Source organism: Haliotis cracherodii, unplaced genomic scaffold (assembly GCF_022045235.1).
Source record: "Haliotis cracherodii isolate W230 unplaced genomic scaffold, xgHalCrac1.p SCAF_12, whole genome shotgun sequence".
Lineage (NCBI taxonomy): Eukaryota > Metazoa > Mollusca > Gastropoda > Lepetellida > Haliotidae > Haliotis > Haliotis cracherodii.
In genome coordinates, this window is record NW_027266267.1 from 6,735,686 (window position 1) to 6,753,464 (window position 17,779).

General features: G+C 41.9%; 1 protein-coding gene across 5 annotated transcripts in view; it reads right to left on the reverse strand.

The window, feature by feature from the left end:
• The window catches only part of LOC139458151 (hemicentin-1-like), a 78,441-nt gene that overhangs the window by 12,472 nt on the left and 48,190 nt on the right, over positions 1 to 17,779 (reverse strand). For 4 of the 5 annotated variants that reach the window (XM_071239474.1, XM_071239471.1, XM_071239472.1 and 1 more), the window contains 11 exons: positions 16,965 to 17,252; positions 16,138 to 16,437; positions 14,903 to 15,160; positions 13,888 to 14,175; positions 11,983 to 12,237; positions 9,426 to 9,716; positions 8,114 to 8,362; positions 6,772 to 7,068; positions 4,437 to 4,685; positions 3,019 to 3,291; positions 1,790 to 1,903 (listed from right to left, as the gene is read on the reverse strand). In XM_071239474.1, the coding sequence (XP_071095575.1) occupies positions 1,790 to 1,903; positions 3,019 to 3,291; positions 4,437 to 4,685; positions 6,772 to 7,068; positions 8,114 to 8,362; positions 9,426 to 9,716; positions 11,983 to 12,237; positions 13,888 to 14,175; positions 14,903 to 15,160; positions 16,138 to 16,437; positions 16,965 to 17,252 (2,862 nt within the window). The remainder of the gene's footprint in view (positions 1 to 1,789; positions 1,904 to 3,018; positions 3,292 to 4,436; positions 4,686 to 6,771; positions 7,069 to 8,113; positions 8,363 to 9,425; positions 9,717 to 11,982; positions 12,238 to 13,887; positions 14,176 to 14,902; positions 15,161 to 16,137; positions 16,438 to 16,964; positions 17,253 to 17,779) is intronic. The other variant, XM_071239475.1, reaches the window with a different exon arrangement.

The following is a 17,779-nucleotide window of genomic DNA, read 5'->3' on the forward strand; positions in this document are numbered from 1 at the left end:
ACAATGTAACGACACAATACACAAATACAGGAATGAATGGCCAACCCATATATAATTAGGAACGGAAACCGAAACAACACGTTACAATGTCAACATGAATATCATGCAAGAAGCTAAAGAGGTGCAGTTTGATGGGTGCTGGTTGCTGGTGTAACTGATTGCTTAAACGGAATCCAGCCGTTAGTGAGGGATCGAGTAGGATTTTTTGCCAGGCTTTTATCAACGAAAATATGTATGTAGTATCATTCTGATCGGCATGTGGAGAGCAAAAAAAACAAAACTTCGAAGCATTTAAGGTGTATACTTATAAAGTGGGATTAATGAAAAAATATTTGAATGGTTGACATAGATTCAAGTAATATATTAGTAGTATATATATATATATTTGTGCAATTGTGTTAAAAAATCGATGGAGTCAGCAGCATATGACTAATTAATGTCTATATGTACAGTAAAACCTCACTAGTCCGGACCCCTGATAATCCGGAAACCTTCATCCGGGTGAGTATCGCTTTGGACATTGAGATATAATCCGTACTTATCTTTAGTTAATCCGGACATTTGTTAAACCGTCCGATTTCTCCGCAAACGCTTCCTTCCGTTTTAACGAGGTTTTACTGTACACGTGATGGATTTTTGAGCATGCGTACAGGGTGATTATAGGATTGCCAGGATGAAAAGGGATTGGCTCTGCTTTGTCATCACGCAGAGTGGAAATTATTAGAAAACATCCCCAGAACGTCTTTCAGTTTAAACACCAAAAGCACAAAAGCATGACGTCAAGGGGACAATATCGAGCGACAAACAAACATAATGTTATGAAGTAAAAGCGACATTTATGAGTTAGATTTGGGGTAATGTTAGTAAACAGGACCCGTTCCATAAACCGACAACAGCGCCACGATAACCGTACGACTATTGTGAACAATGTGAGAGTAAGGATTATCGATTATCGTAGCGCTGATATTGCTTTGTGAATTTGGGATCAGGGCTAGAGGAAAATATGGACACTTATTCCAGTAGGACACGGAAACAGGCAAAGCGGAGTTCTTTCCCGAGAGTGATCTCAATTCATGACCTGTAATACCATTCACAGATTACCATAGCTCCACAAGCGATTAAGGAAATATAATTTGAAAATGAAACACTCTGAATTGTTTTTCATCCAATATTTGAAAATATATTTGATGTGAGACTTTTAAAAGTAATAAAATGTCGGATGATTTTTATTCGTTTTCTTGTCTTTTACTTGTATGTATATTTTTTTATATTTATAACAAAAAGGGAGAGAACTCCGTGAACACATTTACAAATTAAAAAAGATAAATGTCGCAGTTACCCTTTATTATATGAAACGGAAGCCGCAGAGAAATGGAATGTGAAGAAATAATACATTGAAGACATGAATACATTGTTTTAGTATGTCCTGTCACAGTAGGAGCGTAAAAAATAATACATATGATATCTTTAACAATTCCATTAAAATGCTCTTTTGATCATTTTAGAATCTTGTGATGAAGTTTGTACCATCCTCGGCAAACCAGTGTATATTATCGCCATTCTGTATAATTAACGATCACTTCGCACAGAATTTCTCTCAGTAATTTGAATGGATGCCTCCGGGATATTTATTATAATAGAATGTAGGCATATACTATAGTCAAAAATAATAATTGAGCCTTGACATACCCTAACGACTCACTGCTGTATATGTGCAATAGTGGCAGTATCGTATATAGATATGTATATTAAAAGAGCGAAAAACACGAATGAAAACTGGTATAATTACCTTTCTTGTAGCAGACTATTATGATGACTATTATTATGATGATGAGGATAAGGAAGAGCAGTACAATTAGAACAATTATCTCCGTGCCTAGTGACGCCGTTGATGCCCCAGTCTCTGCAACAAGGAAGCAATGTATAGAGTTAGTGAGTGGGTTGGGTTTAACGCTGCTTTGAACAGTATTCCAGTTATATAACGGCGCGTCAGCTTGATGTGGGACGAGTGAGTGAGTGTGTTGGGTTTAACGCCGCTTTTAACAGTATTCCAGTTATCACGGCGTGTCAGTTTAATGTGAGAGGAAAGCCCGAAGTGATGCAGGTCTTAGACGTTTACCACTTCGGTGAAACCCACGATCACGGGTATGGTGCTGACAAACCTAGAAACATAGGCGCCTTAGACAACTGGGCCACCCGTGCCCCCTATTTCAGCTATAACACGGCGTCTGAAGTGATGCAAGTTTCAGAAGTTTGACACTATGGTGACACCCACAAGGACGGTGCTGACTAAACTTGAATCATAATCAAGGCGAATCCGCGATTCGAACGCGAAACCATTGGTTTCTGGCATGCCTAAAGGACGCAACTCTGACCCGAGAATTCCGGTGCCTCAGACGACTGCGCCATATTTCTTTCGATCAGGGCTTCAGGATATACAATATATATGCCTGAATGATTGAGCCAAACAATTATTTCACTTCAGAACGTGAGACCCGCAAAAAACATTCAGGATATTCGGTAATAGCAAATGAATTCTCTGTATTTAAACCTTGACATCAAAATGTCTTCATGGCTTGTTTCTTAACCGATAGACATTACTGACGTAATATTTCAGAGGTATCCTTTCGTCAGAGATGTTACCATTGCTCCTCTCTGTTTGAAATTTGATTCAGCATCTTAGTGAATAAGTACAGTTAATAAGAAACCAAATGAGAAACAAACAATTCCTTTGCCGCATTGCTTGATCAAAGCTGTGCATGCCCCGTCTTTTCTCCGACGTCCGCACCTTTCTCTCTGACGTCCGCGCCCTTCTCTCTGACGTCCGCGCCTTTCTCTCTGACGTCCGCGCCCTTCTCTCTGACGTCCGCGCCTTTCTCTCTGACGTCCGCGCCCTTCTCTCTGACGTCCGCGCCTTTCTCTCTGACGTCCGTGCCCTCTCTTTGACGTCAATTTGGCAAGTACATGTTTAATTGCTCTCATTTAAATCATTGATATCTATTTAAACTTGCAACTTACTTGGAAGATCAGCCGTGGTACCCTCCTCCAAGGTCAAGTTGATTGGGTCAGATGACCCAATGGTGTTTGTAGCGACACAGGTGTACAGGCCAAAATCATCCACAGTTGTAGGGGTGATTTCAAGACTAGCCCCAGTCTCTGCTAGCTGCTGGCTACCAAATGACCATGTGTACGAGGAAGTAGCCGGGTTAGCCTTGGTTTGACAGGTCAAGGTCGCGCTCTTGCCAATCGTTGTTTTGATAACAGGGTTCTTTAAAATACCACGAGGGCGATCTATCAAAATCGTAGAAGAAAACAATTATTAAAAACTAAAATTTCGGGCTATAGTTATGCTTGGTAAAAAATTTAATTATTTGATCACTCAGTATACAAAAAAGCATACGTTCGACGTATTGTCAACATAATTGCGACATATTGATGGATGTTATCTGCACAAACTGTTTGAAAGACATTTTTAACGTATTTTAACCAAGCCATGGCCTGGATACATCAGCGATATTTCTCGCGGACCATGTGCCGTACCCTTGATGTACTCTATTCTACTCTCGATCTACTCTATTCTACTCACTGCTTCACACTACACATATACAAACACTTATAACCATTTGAGTTCCGTGCTTTATTTGATCAAAAGACCCGTGACGATCCGGGGTAGAATAGGTCTTCAGCAACCCATGCTTGCCGTAAAAGGCGAATATACTTGTCGTAAGAGGCAACTAACGGGATCGGGTGGTCAGGCTCGCTGACTTGGTTGATGCATGTCATCGAATTCCAATTGCGTGGCTCGATGCACTTGATCACTGTATTTCATCATCCAAAACTGGCTCCCACAGGAGATATCACTTGGGTGAGATCAAGCGATATCTACACTGTAGATATCGCTGCAATGAAATTACATCACAATGCTTTGCAGACCATTGTGACGTCACTGGTTACCATGACGTCACAATCAAATGACATCACGAATGGCTCTTCTAATGAAGCCGTTAGCCGTACTTTTTACACTGAAGACACTGCTTATTACTGTCTACAAATTGAAAAAAGTTGGAAGAATAAAAAGTGGAAGATTATAGTGGCAGGCCTCGGAATTTTTCCATTTTTATCAACTCTTGTTGATATATTTGATATCAAAAGACACTCGGGTGAGATTCTCTATGTCTTGTCCAGGCTCGATTATTTATAGACCGCCGTCATATAGCTGGAATATTGCTGAGTGTGGTGTTAAAATACAAACCAACAAATAGACAGATACTTGATTAATACAGACACGCGTCATCACTACAACCCGTATGCATTCACGGGTGCAGTGTATACAATATTGGTGATGCTTGTCTGAAGCGAGCCCCTTTATAAAGCACGTCACATCTTTGATAACGAAGGTACAATGACCCCTTCCCCTCTCAAACATCAATACTTACAAGACACATTCACGTCAATGCTGGATTCAGTCGTCCCCTTTTCGTTCTTTGCTTGACAAACGAAAGCGGCATTGTCTTCAGTCGAGGCTGACGATATTGACAACGTGGCGCCATTTTGATAGAAATCTCCATTACGCAGCCAGACGTAGGTGGCAGAGGGCGCTGCGCTAGATGAGCAAGTCACTGAAATTGTCTCCCCTTCCGTGACATTGACCTTAGATGGTGTCAGCGAGACCTCTTTAGGAACAACTGAGAGAAAGCATGGAACATGACACGGTGACAAGAAATTCATTCGCAAGTTGAAATTTCAAAACCAATGAACTACGTTGCAACTGAGACAATGTTCTTTGTGAATGCTGATCGAAAAAACGGCGGAGCAAAATGGAGACAATTAAAGAAACAACATATCCGCTTCATCTCTGTTAAAGGATGACAAAATACGTCTTATCCAACCAAATTAATCTTGCTTGCATTTATAATGTATATTGGACAACTATTGTAGTTATCAATGATATATATGCATATAAACGCAGGTATCAGCAGTTGGGATGGGATGTTAAAAGACCACAACCTCGTGAAGGGATGTAAAGAGGACGTAAAGAGGATGTTAAGAGGATGAGAAAAAAGTGCAGAACATTAAGTGCAGAACCAAGGGATGGGGACGTAGCTGTTTCCGTAGCAGCATCCCCCACGGCGACCTCATCAAAACTTTCCATGAATGTCACTAGTGAGAGAATTTACACTTCCAAAAGAACATTATATGACCAAAGAATAAGATTAAGTCTGGGCAGAACAGACTGAACGGAATGTGCCATTGGTATATGGCTAACTCTGTAACAACCAGTCACCTGGTGTATGGCTAACTCTGTAACAATTAGTTACCTGGTATATGGCTAACTCTGTAACAATCAGTCACCTGGTGTATGGCTAACTCTATAACATTCAGCTACCTGGTATATGGCTAACTCTGTAACAATCAGTTACCCTGTTACATGGCTTATTCTGTAACAATCAGTTACCTGGTATATGGCTAACTCTATAACAATCAGTTACCTGGTGTATGGCTAACTGTGTAACAATCAGTCAGCTGGTGTATGGCTAACTCTGTAACAATCAGCTACCTTGTATATGGCTAACTCTGTAACAATCAGTTACCTGGTATATGGCTAACTCTGTAACAATCAGTAAACTGGTATATGGCTAACTCTGTAACAATCAGTTACCCTGGTATATGGCTTATGCTGTAACAATCAGTCACCTGGTGTATGGCTAACTCTATAACAATCAGCTACCTGGTATATGGCTAACTCTGTTACAATCAGTTACCCTGGTATATGGCTTATGCTGTAACAATCAGTTACCTGGTATATGGCTAATGCTGTAACAATCAGTCACCCTGTTACACGGCTAGCTCTGTAACAATCAATTACCTGGTATATGTCTAACTCTGTAACAATCGCATAGCACAGTTTATTATGCCTCAAAGTGAGATTGACCAATCAGAGAACAGAACTACTCACCCCCCATGAGTCCGTATACCGTCAGTTAAAATCCAAGATGGTTGTCACTGACCTAATATGAGACCGTATACCGTCAGTAACAGTCATTTTGGATTTTCTGGCCTCTGAGGTTCGAAGAGTAGTCTCCCTTTGACCCTTAACGTCTTAGGTTGTAAGTGTTAAATTTTGAGTTTTAAGTTTGACATTTCATGTGCGACAAAGATACCAATTAGTGTTAACTTTTCGGCACAATAAATTCGTTATGGTGTCTTTAGTTGCCGTATACGGTGTCGTAGTAGGTTAGCAGAAAATATTTTTCTGGTTACCTAATATGAACACCGTATACGGCAAATAAAGACACCATAACTAATAATATCAGCAATATCAGTGGTTTAATCTTAACTGGGAGGAAGGTGCAGAAAGCCAGGTCTATGTACGAAGGTGACCACGGATCAGTGACTTTTGGAATCGAACCCACCAGTCTCGGATCCTGACATGACCAGGGGACGCAACTCGCACAATACCCCAGGGTAGACTGATAGTTATTGAAACGAATTGCAAGACGCAACAAAATGAGGGTTAAAGGGAAATAATAAATGTCATAGTTCAACGAGGTGCATAGCTAAAATCAAAATCACAACAAAGTCAATAAAATAACACGTGTTTTATTAAATAAAATATACGAAAAAAGAAACAAAACAAAATTGTTATTTTTGTGTGGTCAAACAAGGAATGTGTTAGATCACTCGGAATGATTTCAAAATCAGAGGGATCGGGAGATTGTGAGAAATATACAACATCAACCACAGCACACAACACTACAGGGCACTACTTACAACTGATCGTCAGCGTGACGTACGAGCCACTTCCGGGTCCAATAGCGTTGTCACCTTTACACTGATAGCGTCCTGCATCTTCGGCCGTCAGATTGACAATGGACAAAGAAGGACTTGCCGGAGAACTGCCGGTGTACCTTACGTCTGCCATATTTACAGGTTGTTGGAACGAACCGTTTAGCATGTTCCAAGTAACTGACGTGACGTTTGGGTTGGCATTGATTATGCATGAGATGGTGACGTCATCTCCGGTATCGGCAATCAGCTCTTCATCCGGGGAAGAGATGCGTGGGGAATCTGGAAAGACATGTGACCTCTGAATGAATACATTTTGGTTTCTTTGCTCGGGGTGAATTCATCACTGTCATCGTATAGTGAGTGGGTGTTTTTGCGCCGCTTTCAGCAATATTTCAGAAATATCGCGGCGGGGTATGCCAGAAATGGGCTTCACACATTGTACCCATGTGGGGAATCGAACCCGCGTTTTCAGCGTGTTAAGCGAACGCTTTAAACACTAGGCTACCCGGTCGCCCCTGCGTCGTGGCATGGGTTGTATTAACATTCAATTATATAGGAAGATCCTAACTGGAGAAGTATTTCAAGTTGGTGCGGCAAACCAAGTATTGTTTACACTCAGCAAACACCAATTGAGTGAGTATGATCAAACACCGTTTGAGTGAGTGAGTATGATCAAAAACCGCTTGAGTGAGTATGATCAAACACCACTTCCGTGAATATGATCAAACGTTGCTTCAGTGAGAGAATATGATCAAACACCCCTTCAGTGACTATGACCAAACGTCGCTTCAGGAAGTGCATATGATCAAACGTCGCTTCAGTGAGTGAATATGATCAAACACCGCTTGAGTGAGTGAGATTGATCAAACACTGCTTCAGTGAGTAAATATGATTTTACGGCACGTTTACCAACATACAGGCGATATACTGGCTTTGGACACCAAAGAAAAACTTGAAAAAATGTACGTTGGGATAAGACCTGAATCTGTATCGTTACGAACTTTCACCACTAATCGTCCGTTTAGCAGTATAAGGTTTGTTAATCGATCAGGAATGTTTGGTTAGTTAAATCAAATTTAGTAAAGTATTTCTATTGTTTAAATAATCTTTTTGGAAATCAAAGAATTGTTACCACTGTAAACGAAATATTTCAGATTAATAATAATAATAATAATAATAATAATGATGATGATGATGATGATGATGATGATGATGATGATGACAATGATGATGATGATAATATAGGATTTTATGTAACAAAAGAAATGATTAGAAATGCAGGTCATTATCACTATCAAATCCTTATACATGAATCAATACTTACATTGAACGTCAACTATCACTGAAACACCGGTCTCTCCCTTCGTGTTGTTAGCCTTGCAAGTGTATGTCCCAGAATCCTTTGGTGTTGCGGAAGTGATGTTTAGGTTGGCGCCATCCTGGTATTCGACACTTCCCTTCAGCCAATTAAAACTGGGAGAAGGTACAGCGTTTGCTGAGCACGTGACCAGTATAGCCTCGTTCTCGATTACCGTCACTGACGTTTGGCTCACTGTGACGTTTTCTGGCTCGTCTGGTAAGTTATTAAAATCAAATGGCTTAACTGGTTGGGTTATTGATCGAATATTATCATAACCTGATATAGACTTGATACACAAATAATCACGGCACCTCATCAAAATATGAATTGTATATGTATATGTGTCTACGATTAGTAACTCCAAAAATATGAACATTGTAAAGGCTTTGTCCTTATACTTAAATCATGTATTTAATGTGAAATAAGACTACCTGTATTTATTTGCCTGACACCACGTGACGCAGCAATTATTGTAATTGTAATTGTACTCTAGGCCACATGGCCCAAAATACTGAATAAAGAATCTTGAATCTTGAAACATTACAAAACGTGAACGTCAAATGTCGGATCGCTGGCTTCGTACATTACGTTGATCCTGGCTCATTTTCACAAACTATTTGAATAATTTTATAATATATTTCATATGTAAAGTTAATTCAGTACATAATATACGCCGACTACTGTTTGAACGCGAACTAAATTGTTGATCGTGATACATCATCAGTTACAATACAAGCACAACAACAATCATTGCAGTTTCAACACCACAAGGTCGGACATGGCAAGGATCTGCGGATGACTCCACAACATTCAGAAACAGAAGCGTGCAAATCATAGAGGGATGACAATCTTCTGAAGCAACCGAATGATAAAGGAGTTTGGAACGAAAACAGGAACCACGAATGGTAAAACTGAAAATAATATTGAAATACATTAGAGAACTTTTGTAAAAATGCAAACTGATAAAACCCACCAAAGCTACAAGAATGAAGAACACGTCTAGAAACAGAATCCAAATTGTTAAGTAGCGTTCGTGCGATAAAGACGTGAACATATGACGTCGCGTCGTCATGGAAACCGTGCAAAAGAGAAGCCGAGAGTGCAAGTGAATACACATACATGACAAGAAAACCATGCAAGAGACGTCATGTTAAAGTGAACACATGCGAACATGCATAAGGTTGACCATAACGGCAAGTGAACGTTAAAAAAGAGGGTTCCTGGTCCCAGGAGCAAGGACCCCCACCGTGCAGTAGACAACACCGTTGCAACTTACAGCTGATCGTCACTAATACAGCTCTGCTCGTGGTCTGACCTCTTGGGTTCACAGCTCTGCAGCTGTAGTTCCCAGAATCAGCGGAGGACAACGTGAATATCGTGAGGTCGCGGGATGTGTTGGTCCCGCCGCCATACTTGCTGATATCCGAAAGGTCAAGGACGGCGGAATCTTTGAGCCAATGAAACGTGTCATCTGCTGGGTTGGCGTCAACGACGCAAGGGATGGTGAGACTATTGCCTTCGTCGGCGCCGAATGCATCTCCACCGGGTATTGTGACTCGAGGGGAATCTATAGTGTATATATGTAAATATTAATTGTCAATACAAATTAATAACTAACCTAGACTTTCTGCCGAAACATTCCATTTGGCGTAAATGGCAAAATAGCTGTGGAAATTCTAAGAATTGACCACTGAAAAATTAATGATGACACCAGGTGCTTGCGAAAAGGGGGAGCATGTCCTGCACTACCGGTAGCACCCGCCACTCTCTCAATTTGAATAAAAACAGTAATTATTTATTGCCTGACTCAGCACAGCAGTACTCCTGCCATGTGACGTCATCCTGTAAACAAACTAGACAATCCTTCGACACGATAGTACCTTTACTAATTTTGTCGACACTAAAAAACACAATATGTTAATTTTGACTTACGTATAGTCTGGTATGGTATAAGGAACACTGAATAGAACGAGTTAATCAGACAAACCACATTCCTTACGGGGGCACGGGTGGCCCAGTCGTCTAAGGCGCCGCGATTCGCTGTGCAGAGTTTCGACCCTTGGGCACGCTAGAAACCTATTATCGTGGGTTCGAATCCCGGTTCGCCCCGATTATGTTTCTAGGTTTGTCAGCACCATACCCGTTCTCGTGGCTTCCACCGTAGTGGTAAACGTCTGAGACCTGCATCACTTCGGGCTTTCCTCCCACATTAAGCTGAGACGCCGTGATATAACTGGAATACTGTTAAAAGTGGCGTTTAACCAAACTCATTCACTCACACTCCTTACATTTGGAAAGACCCACCGACATTCCTATTATCAAACTGTTACCTGGAATTAATTAAGGTATAATTATTTTTGGGTATACGACATGGTTAATGTATTTGATATACGCTGACATTTCACAAAAGCGCACCTGACGCTATGTTAAAGGAATACCCTAGGTGTTTAAAGTACAAAAAGGTTTGAACAATTGTTTAAAAACGTGATGATATCAGACTCATGTCGATGCAAACTATGAACACCATCACTGCCACAAAAAAACGCTGACTAATGTAAAGTTCTTACTGTCATCTAACATCCATCAATATGCTGTCAATAATTATGATCTCCGTGATTTTATAATTACACTATTTCCTTCTCTTCTGGGACATTAGGAAACTACCGAAATAGTTCCCAACCATCTCATTTACCAAAGGATCCATACTTCGTAGTGTGCTAAATACATAGAACTCAGAAAGCTTATTCAATGTTGAATCGATACACCTTTGACACAAACGATTTATGATAATGAAACACCTGGCGAATACAGACTGAACGGTGGGATTCCGCGTTCCTGAACTGATGTCCGCACTGACATTGTACATCTGGTCGTCTGTGTCGGTATGCTATACATTTGTCATGCTGTTAATGTCGGTATACGACTAACCTATTATGCTGTATACCATCAATATTCCTGCTGTGAGTGTCGGTATACTAAACATTTGTCATGCTGTTTGTGTCAGTATACCATCAAAGTATTAAGCTGTTAACGTCTGTATACCACCAAATAGTCAAACTGTTAGTTTCGGTATAATATCAAATTGTCAGGCTGTTAGTTTCGGTATAGCATCAATTTGTCATGATGTTAAATTCATTATCCAATCAATTACACATGGTGTTAACGTCAGTATACCATCAAATTATCACGCTGTTAATGTATGTATACCACCAAATAGTCATGCTGTTAACGTCAGTATACCACCAAATTGTCATGATGTTAGCTTCGGTATAATATCAATTTGTCATGCTGTTAAATTCAGTATACCATCAAATAGTCATGCTGTTAACGCCAGTATACCATCATATGTCATGCTGTTAGTTTCGGTACACAATCAAGTTGTCATGCTGTTAATGTCAGTATATAATCAAATAATCATGCTGTTAACGTCAGTATACCATCAAATAGTCATGATGTTAACGTCAGTAAACCATAAAATTGTCATGCTGTTGGTTTCGGTATACAATCAAGTTGTCATGCTGTTAATGTCGGTATATCATCAATAGTCATGATGTTAATGTCAGTATATCATCAAATAGTCATAATGTTAATGTCAGTATATCATCAAATAGTCATGATGTTAATGTCAATATATCATCAAATAGTCATGATGTTAATGTCAATAGATCATCAAATAGTCATGCTGTTAATGTCAGGGTACCATCAAATTGTCATGCTGTTTGTTTCGGAAAATCATCAACCTGTCACGATGCTAGTGTTTCTAACGATAATTGTTAGATTTCAAATTTCATCTTTTGAATAATATGAAAGTATGATCGTCACAAGAAAATTACATTCAACGTTAACCCGGACCGTCTTGGAGATGTTTCCTTTGGTGTTGGAGCCGACACACGTGACATCTCGGTTGTCTTCCGGTCCAGCTTGATTGACAGTGAGTAACGGAAGGGACGCTATAACTTGACTTCCGGCTCTCCACTGGTAGATGGGGCTTGGCACGGCGTTGACGACGCAGACGAGGGTCAGACTGTCACCTTCGTTGAGGGTGTGCGTGTCACCAGGGGGAGTGATGGCGATACTCCCAGGGGGATCTGAATCATAATTAATAGGACTTATTGATTCATATAACTCTTCAGGTGTATAATGGCCCAAACTAGGATTAATGTAGGATCCATGATAAATGGATATAACATGAATGTAGGATAAATGTAGGCCCAATGTAAAACTAATGTAGGCCCAATGCAAAATCAATGTTGGCCCCATCTAAAATTATTGTAGGCCCAATCTAAAATCACTACAGGCCCAATGTAGAATCAATGTAGGCCCAATTTAGGTCAATGTAACATCAAAGTATGATGAGAGTAGGCCAAATGTAAGATCAAAGTATGATGAATGTAGGCCAAATGTAAGATCAATGTAGGATCAATGTAGACCCGATGTAGGCCCACTAGAGGCCACAGTACGATCAGGGAAGGACCAATGTAGCATCAATGACCTATGTAGGACCAATGTTGGACCTATGTAGGACCTATGTAGGACCAATGTAGGACCAATGTAGGACCTATGTAGGACCAATGTAGGACCAATGTAGGACCAACGCAGGACCAATGTAGGACCAATGTAGGACCAATATAAAACCAACGTGAGACTAATGTAGGACCAATGTAGGACCAATGTAGGACCAGCGCAAGGACCAATGTGGGACCAATGTAGGACCAATGTAGGACCAATGTAGGACCTATGTAGGACCAATGTAGGACCAATGTGGGAACAATGTAGGACCAACGTAGGACCAATGTAGGACCTATATAGGACCAATGTAGGACCAACGCAGGACCAATGTAGGACCAACGCAGGACCAATGTTGGACCAATGTAGGACCAATGTAGGACCAATGTAGGACCAACGTAGGACCAACGTAGGACCAATGTAGGACCAATGTAGGACTAAAGCAGGACAAATGTAGCACCAATGTAGGACCAATGTAGGACCAACGCAGGACCAATGTAGGACCAATGTAGAACCAATGTAAGACCAACGCAGGACCAATGTAGGACCAACGTAGGACCAATGTGGGACCAGTGCAAGGACCAATGTAGGACCAATGTAGGACCAACGTAGGACCAATGTAGGAACAATGTAGGACCAACGCAGGACCAATGTAGGACCAATGTAGGACCAACACAGGACCAATGTAGGACCAATGTGGGAACAATGTAGGACAAATGTAGGATCAATGTAGGACCAATGTAGGACCAATGTAGGACCAACGCAGGACCAATGTAGGACCAACGTAGGACCAATGTAGGACCAACGTAGGACCAATGTAGGACCAATGTAGGACCAATGTAGGACCAACGCAGGACCTATGTAGGACCAATGTAAGACCAACGTAGGACCAATGTAAGGACCAGTGTAAGACCAATGTAGGACCAACGTAGGACCAACGTAGAACCAAAAGCCCCCAGTGACTATTTCCTGTTCCGGAAAATGAAATCTGCCCTACGTGGAAGACGCTTCCATGATGACGAGGACATAAAGGCTGCCACAGAGGCGTGGTTAGAGGGCCAATCTGCGGATTTTTATAAAAGTGGTATTAAAAGCTTGAAGGACAAATGGAATAAGTGTATTGAGGGGAATGGAGATAATATTGAAAAACAGAAGTGTAAAAAATATTCTGCGACTTGGTCTTATATTGACGTTGCAAACCTTATTGGACGCCCTCGTATGTCGATACTTACAGACAACCCTGACGAAGACGCTATCGCTGGTAGTGCGTCCCCTTTGATTAGGAACCTCACAATGGTAGCTCCCCGCATCGGACTTCTGAATGTTGGAGATGGTGAGATGGGGTGAGGCGACGCTGTCCCCCCCTGAGTAGGCAGGGTTCGTCCTGTCGAGGAACTGAGAGCTCTTGTACCAGAAAACCCCGAAAGGGATGGGGTTCGCGGTAACAGAACACAACAGCGTCACTGAAGCACCTTCGTCCACGTCTTGGGGGGAGGTACTTGAGTTGATGATGGGAGGATCTGTGAAAAACATCACTCGCGTTTACTTCGCCATCTACAGGTGTGGTCCGAAATACTCGGGCAAGAAGGTGGCAAATCAAGATTGTTTATTTGTTTTGTTTGTTTGTTGTTTAACGCCGCATTCAGCAATATTCCAGATATATGACGGCGGTCTGTAAATAATCGAGTCTGGACCAGACAATCCAGTGTTTGACATCATCAGCATCGACGAACGCAATTGGGATACAATGACATGCATCAACCAAGTCAGCGAACCTGACCGCCCGATCCCGTTAGTCGCCTCTTACGACAAGCATAGTCGCCTTTTTACGGCAAGTATGGGTTGCTAAAGATCCGTTCTAACCTGGACCTTCAAGGGTCGGAAAATCAAGAATCATAATCAATAAAATCATAATAAGTACCAATTTTGGATGCCAACAGGCACGTACGACCATCGTATACTGAAGCAACTAAGGGACGCAAGTCTGTAGACGCAGTAGACTTGATCACCAAACGACCTACTGCGCCGTCATTTGCTTTGCAGAGTTGTGTCCCTTGGGTGTTCCAGAAATGGGTTCGAATTCCGGTTCGTCCTAATATTGTTTCTAGGTTTGTCACCAACATGCACGGCTCGTGGGCTTAATGAACGTGGTAAACGTCTAAGACCTGACACGCCGAGATATAAGTAAATACTGTTCAAAGTGACCTTACACCCAACTCACTCACTCACTCACTCATCTGAACTCACATCTGACGCTTATGCCGACTATGATCGATGCTTCTCCCTTTTCATTTGTTGCCTTGCAGGTGTACCTGCCGTCGTCCGATGGCGTCGACGAAGTGATGTTGAGGACGGCGCTGTTGGAGACAGGGTTGGTACTGTCCGTTTGGAAGAACCAGGCGTAGGTTGGGGACGGCACGGCGTCGGCAAAACACGTAACCAGAACGTCTCCTCCAGCATCAACTTCGAAGGAATTGGGGACAGTCCGGATATTCGTGGGAGCATCTGAACAAATACATATGAAGCATGTAAACACACACCTCTTATAAAAAAGTAAAACAATCATGTCTGTGCCATCTAAAGTTCTTGAAACGCATTGAAGTATAAAGTGAACATTTGATATTTAATTCATCCATGAAGAATGTGTTTGATGTTTAACGCCGCAATAGTATTCCAATTGGCATGTAATGAGTATCAATGTGTTTTGTTTTCTTGCTGTTGTTTATAACGCCTCACTCAGCTACATGACGACAGCCTGAAAATAATCGATCTGGATCAGACAATCCAGTGACTAATATTGTGAGCATCCCGAGGCCAGAAAGTTAACTGACTAAAAGTCCAGTTTCCACCCTTGCCGACCTAGGCTGGTATTATGGAGTTAGATGTCGGCTGGACTAACGAGTCTATGCATAGTCCAATCAAAATCGCGTAATGAAATCGAAATCCGGTTCGTAAACTGTCATGCAACTTTCGGTCGATTGCAGGATTTGCAAACCTCACCCCCAACTCGTTGTCAACATATTTTCCTAATCTTTTCATATTTTTAATTTGATGCACTTTGCGATGTAAGACCCGTTTTATCACAATATAGATCTTGACTATCAATCAGATCTTCTTGAATAGACGCCGCTATGATGTTTGAAGCAAATGCAAATGATACGATAGGTGGAATCTGATTGGTCCATAGGAGAGGCAAAGAAGGGACATAACTCAGGAGCCCAGGAATTCCAGGCCAGTTCGGCAAGGTGAGTTAACTCCCTTGCCTCGGGAAGGTGTCCGTAGGGGTACGATGCAATCAATCCACTATGGCACCGAGCTTCCCAACCTATCCATGAATTGCCTTCAAAGACTAGTATCACATGCTCGCAACCAATTCTTACCAGGAATACCCATGCGAAATGATGATGCTGAGAAGCTGACAAACAACATGTCTTATTATAATTCAAATTCATTTCTACCGGGTACCCACTTATACAACTTACAGCTTATTGAAACTGTCACCGCATTACTTCGAGTGGTGCCGAGTATGTTTCCAGCCTCACACTGGTACGATGCGGCATCAGACGGCTGGAGGTTGGATATAAACAACGAAGGCGTTGCGAGAGTTCCTCCGCTGTACTTCGACCCCGAGGGGATGGAGATCGGTAGAGCCGAGCCCGTTGAGTTCCTGTACCACGTGACTGACGTCACACTAGGGTCAGCGTCGATGTTGCACGGGATGGTGAGGGACTCGCTGATGTCGGCGCCATACGTTGCGTTGGGAATTGAGACCTTTGGTTTATCTGGGTGAAATCATCGTCATCATCATCATCATCATCATCATCATCATCATCATCATCTTCATCATCATTATTATTAATATCATTATTATTATTATTGACAGTAGTACGGTACTGGTATTATTGTCATTAATATTTGTTGTTTTTGTTGTTATGGTAATTCAGTGTGTGAGACAATCTTTGTCTCATTTTACAAAGCCACGCTGTGAAAAAAAGCCAATTGATCGTGGAGTAATTCGCAAAGTTAACCACCACCACTCTCTCACTCAGTCACTCACACACAACACACACCCATTCACCAACTCACCCTTTCTCTCACTCACTCACGCAGACATTCACTCACGCAGACATTCACTCACTCACTCACTCACTCACTCACACGCTCACTCACTCAAGATCGCTCACTCAGTCGCTCACTTTACTCACTCAACCTCACTCACTCACCAAGTCAGCCACCCACTCACTCACTCACTTACCAATACACTCACTCACTCACCATCTCAGCCACTCACTCACTCACGTCTACTCACATTTAACGACGACTGTGACGTCAGGGCCGGAGCCTTTGCCGACAATGTTGGAGGCCGTGCAGACGTAGGTCCCCGCGTCCTGCGACTGGGGGTCATTGATAGTTAGACTGGGTGAGGCGGGAGCTTCGCCATTGATGAACCGCCCAGATGACCTGTCCAGCACTTGATTGTCCTTGAGCCACCGGATAATGGTCGGAACCGGCTTTGCGGCAAACGAGCAGTGCAGAAAGCCAGTTACCCCCTCCGTTAAAGTATAACTCGTAGGAGAGGAGGTAATTGTTGGCTTATCTGAAAACAGACACCATGATGAGATATCTTTCTAAAGCCCAAGAAGCAATGATTGTCCTTGGCACAGGTCAGGATACCCCGCTCGTGGGTTTGAATCTCAAATCTCAGTTTAATCAACATGGTTTCCACTACAGTCGTGGCCCGCTTATACGGACTTCAGATATCCGGAAACCTCGGTTCCCGGACGATTTTCATTCAAAACGAAATAATTACTATATAACTTTATCCGTATATACGGAAATTCAGTTTCCGGAACCGGACGGTCATTTTCATACACAAAACACTGAAATGCACACAAAATTGTCTCACTTATCCGGACAATACACTTCCGCTGGTGGTAATCATTCCGCTGGTGGTAATCCTTTGATTCGTGAGAAGTCAATTAACCAAGTGACACTGAGTTACGTTTGAGATATATATTTGACACACCGGTCGGCAACTCTCCTCTCTCTCTACATATCCCTAATTAGATCAAAACTAGACTACGGCTGCGCCATATACAACACCCTAAACAACTCTCTATCTAA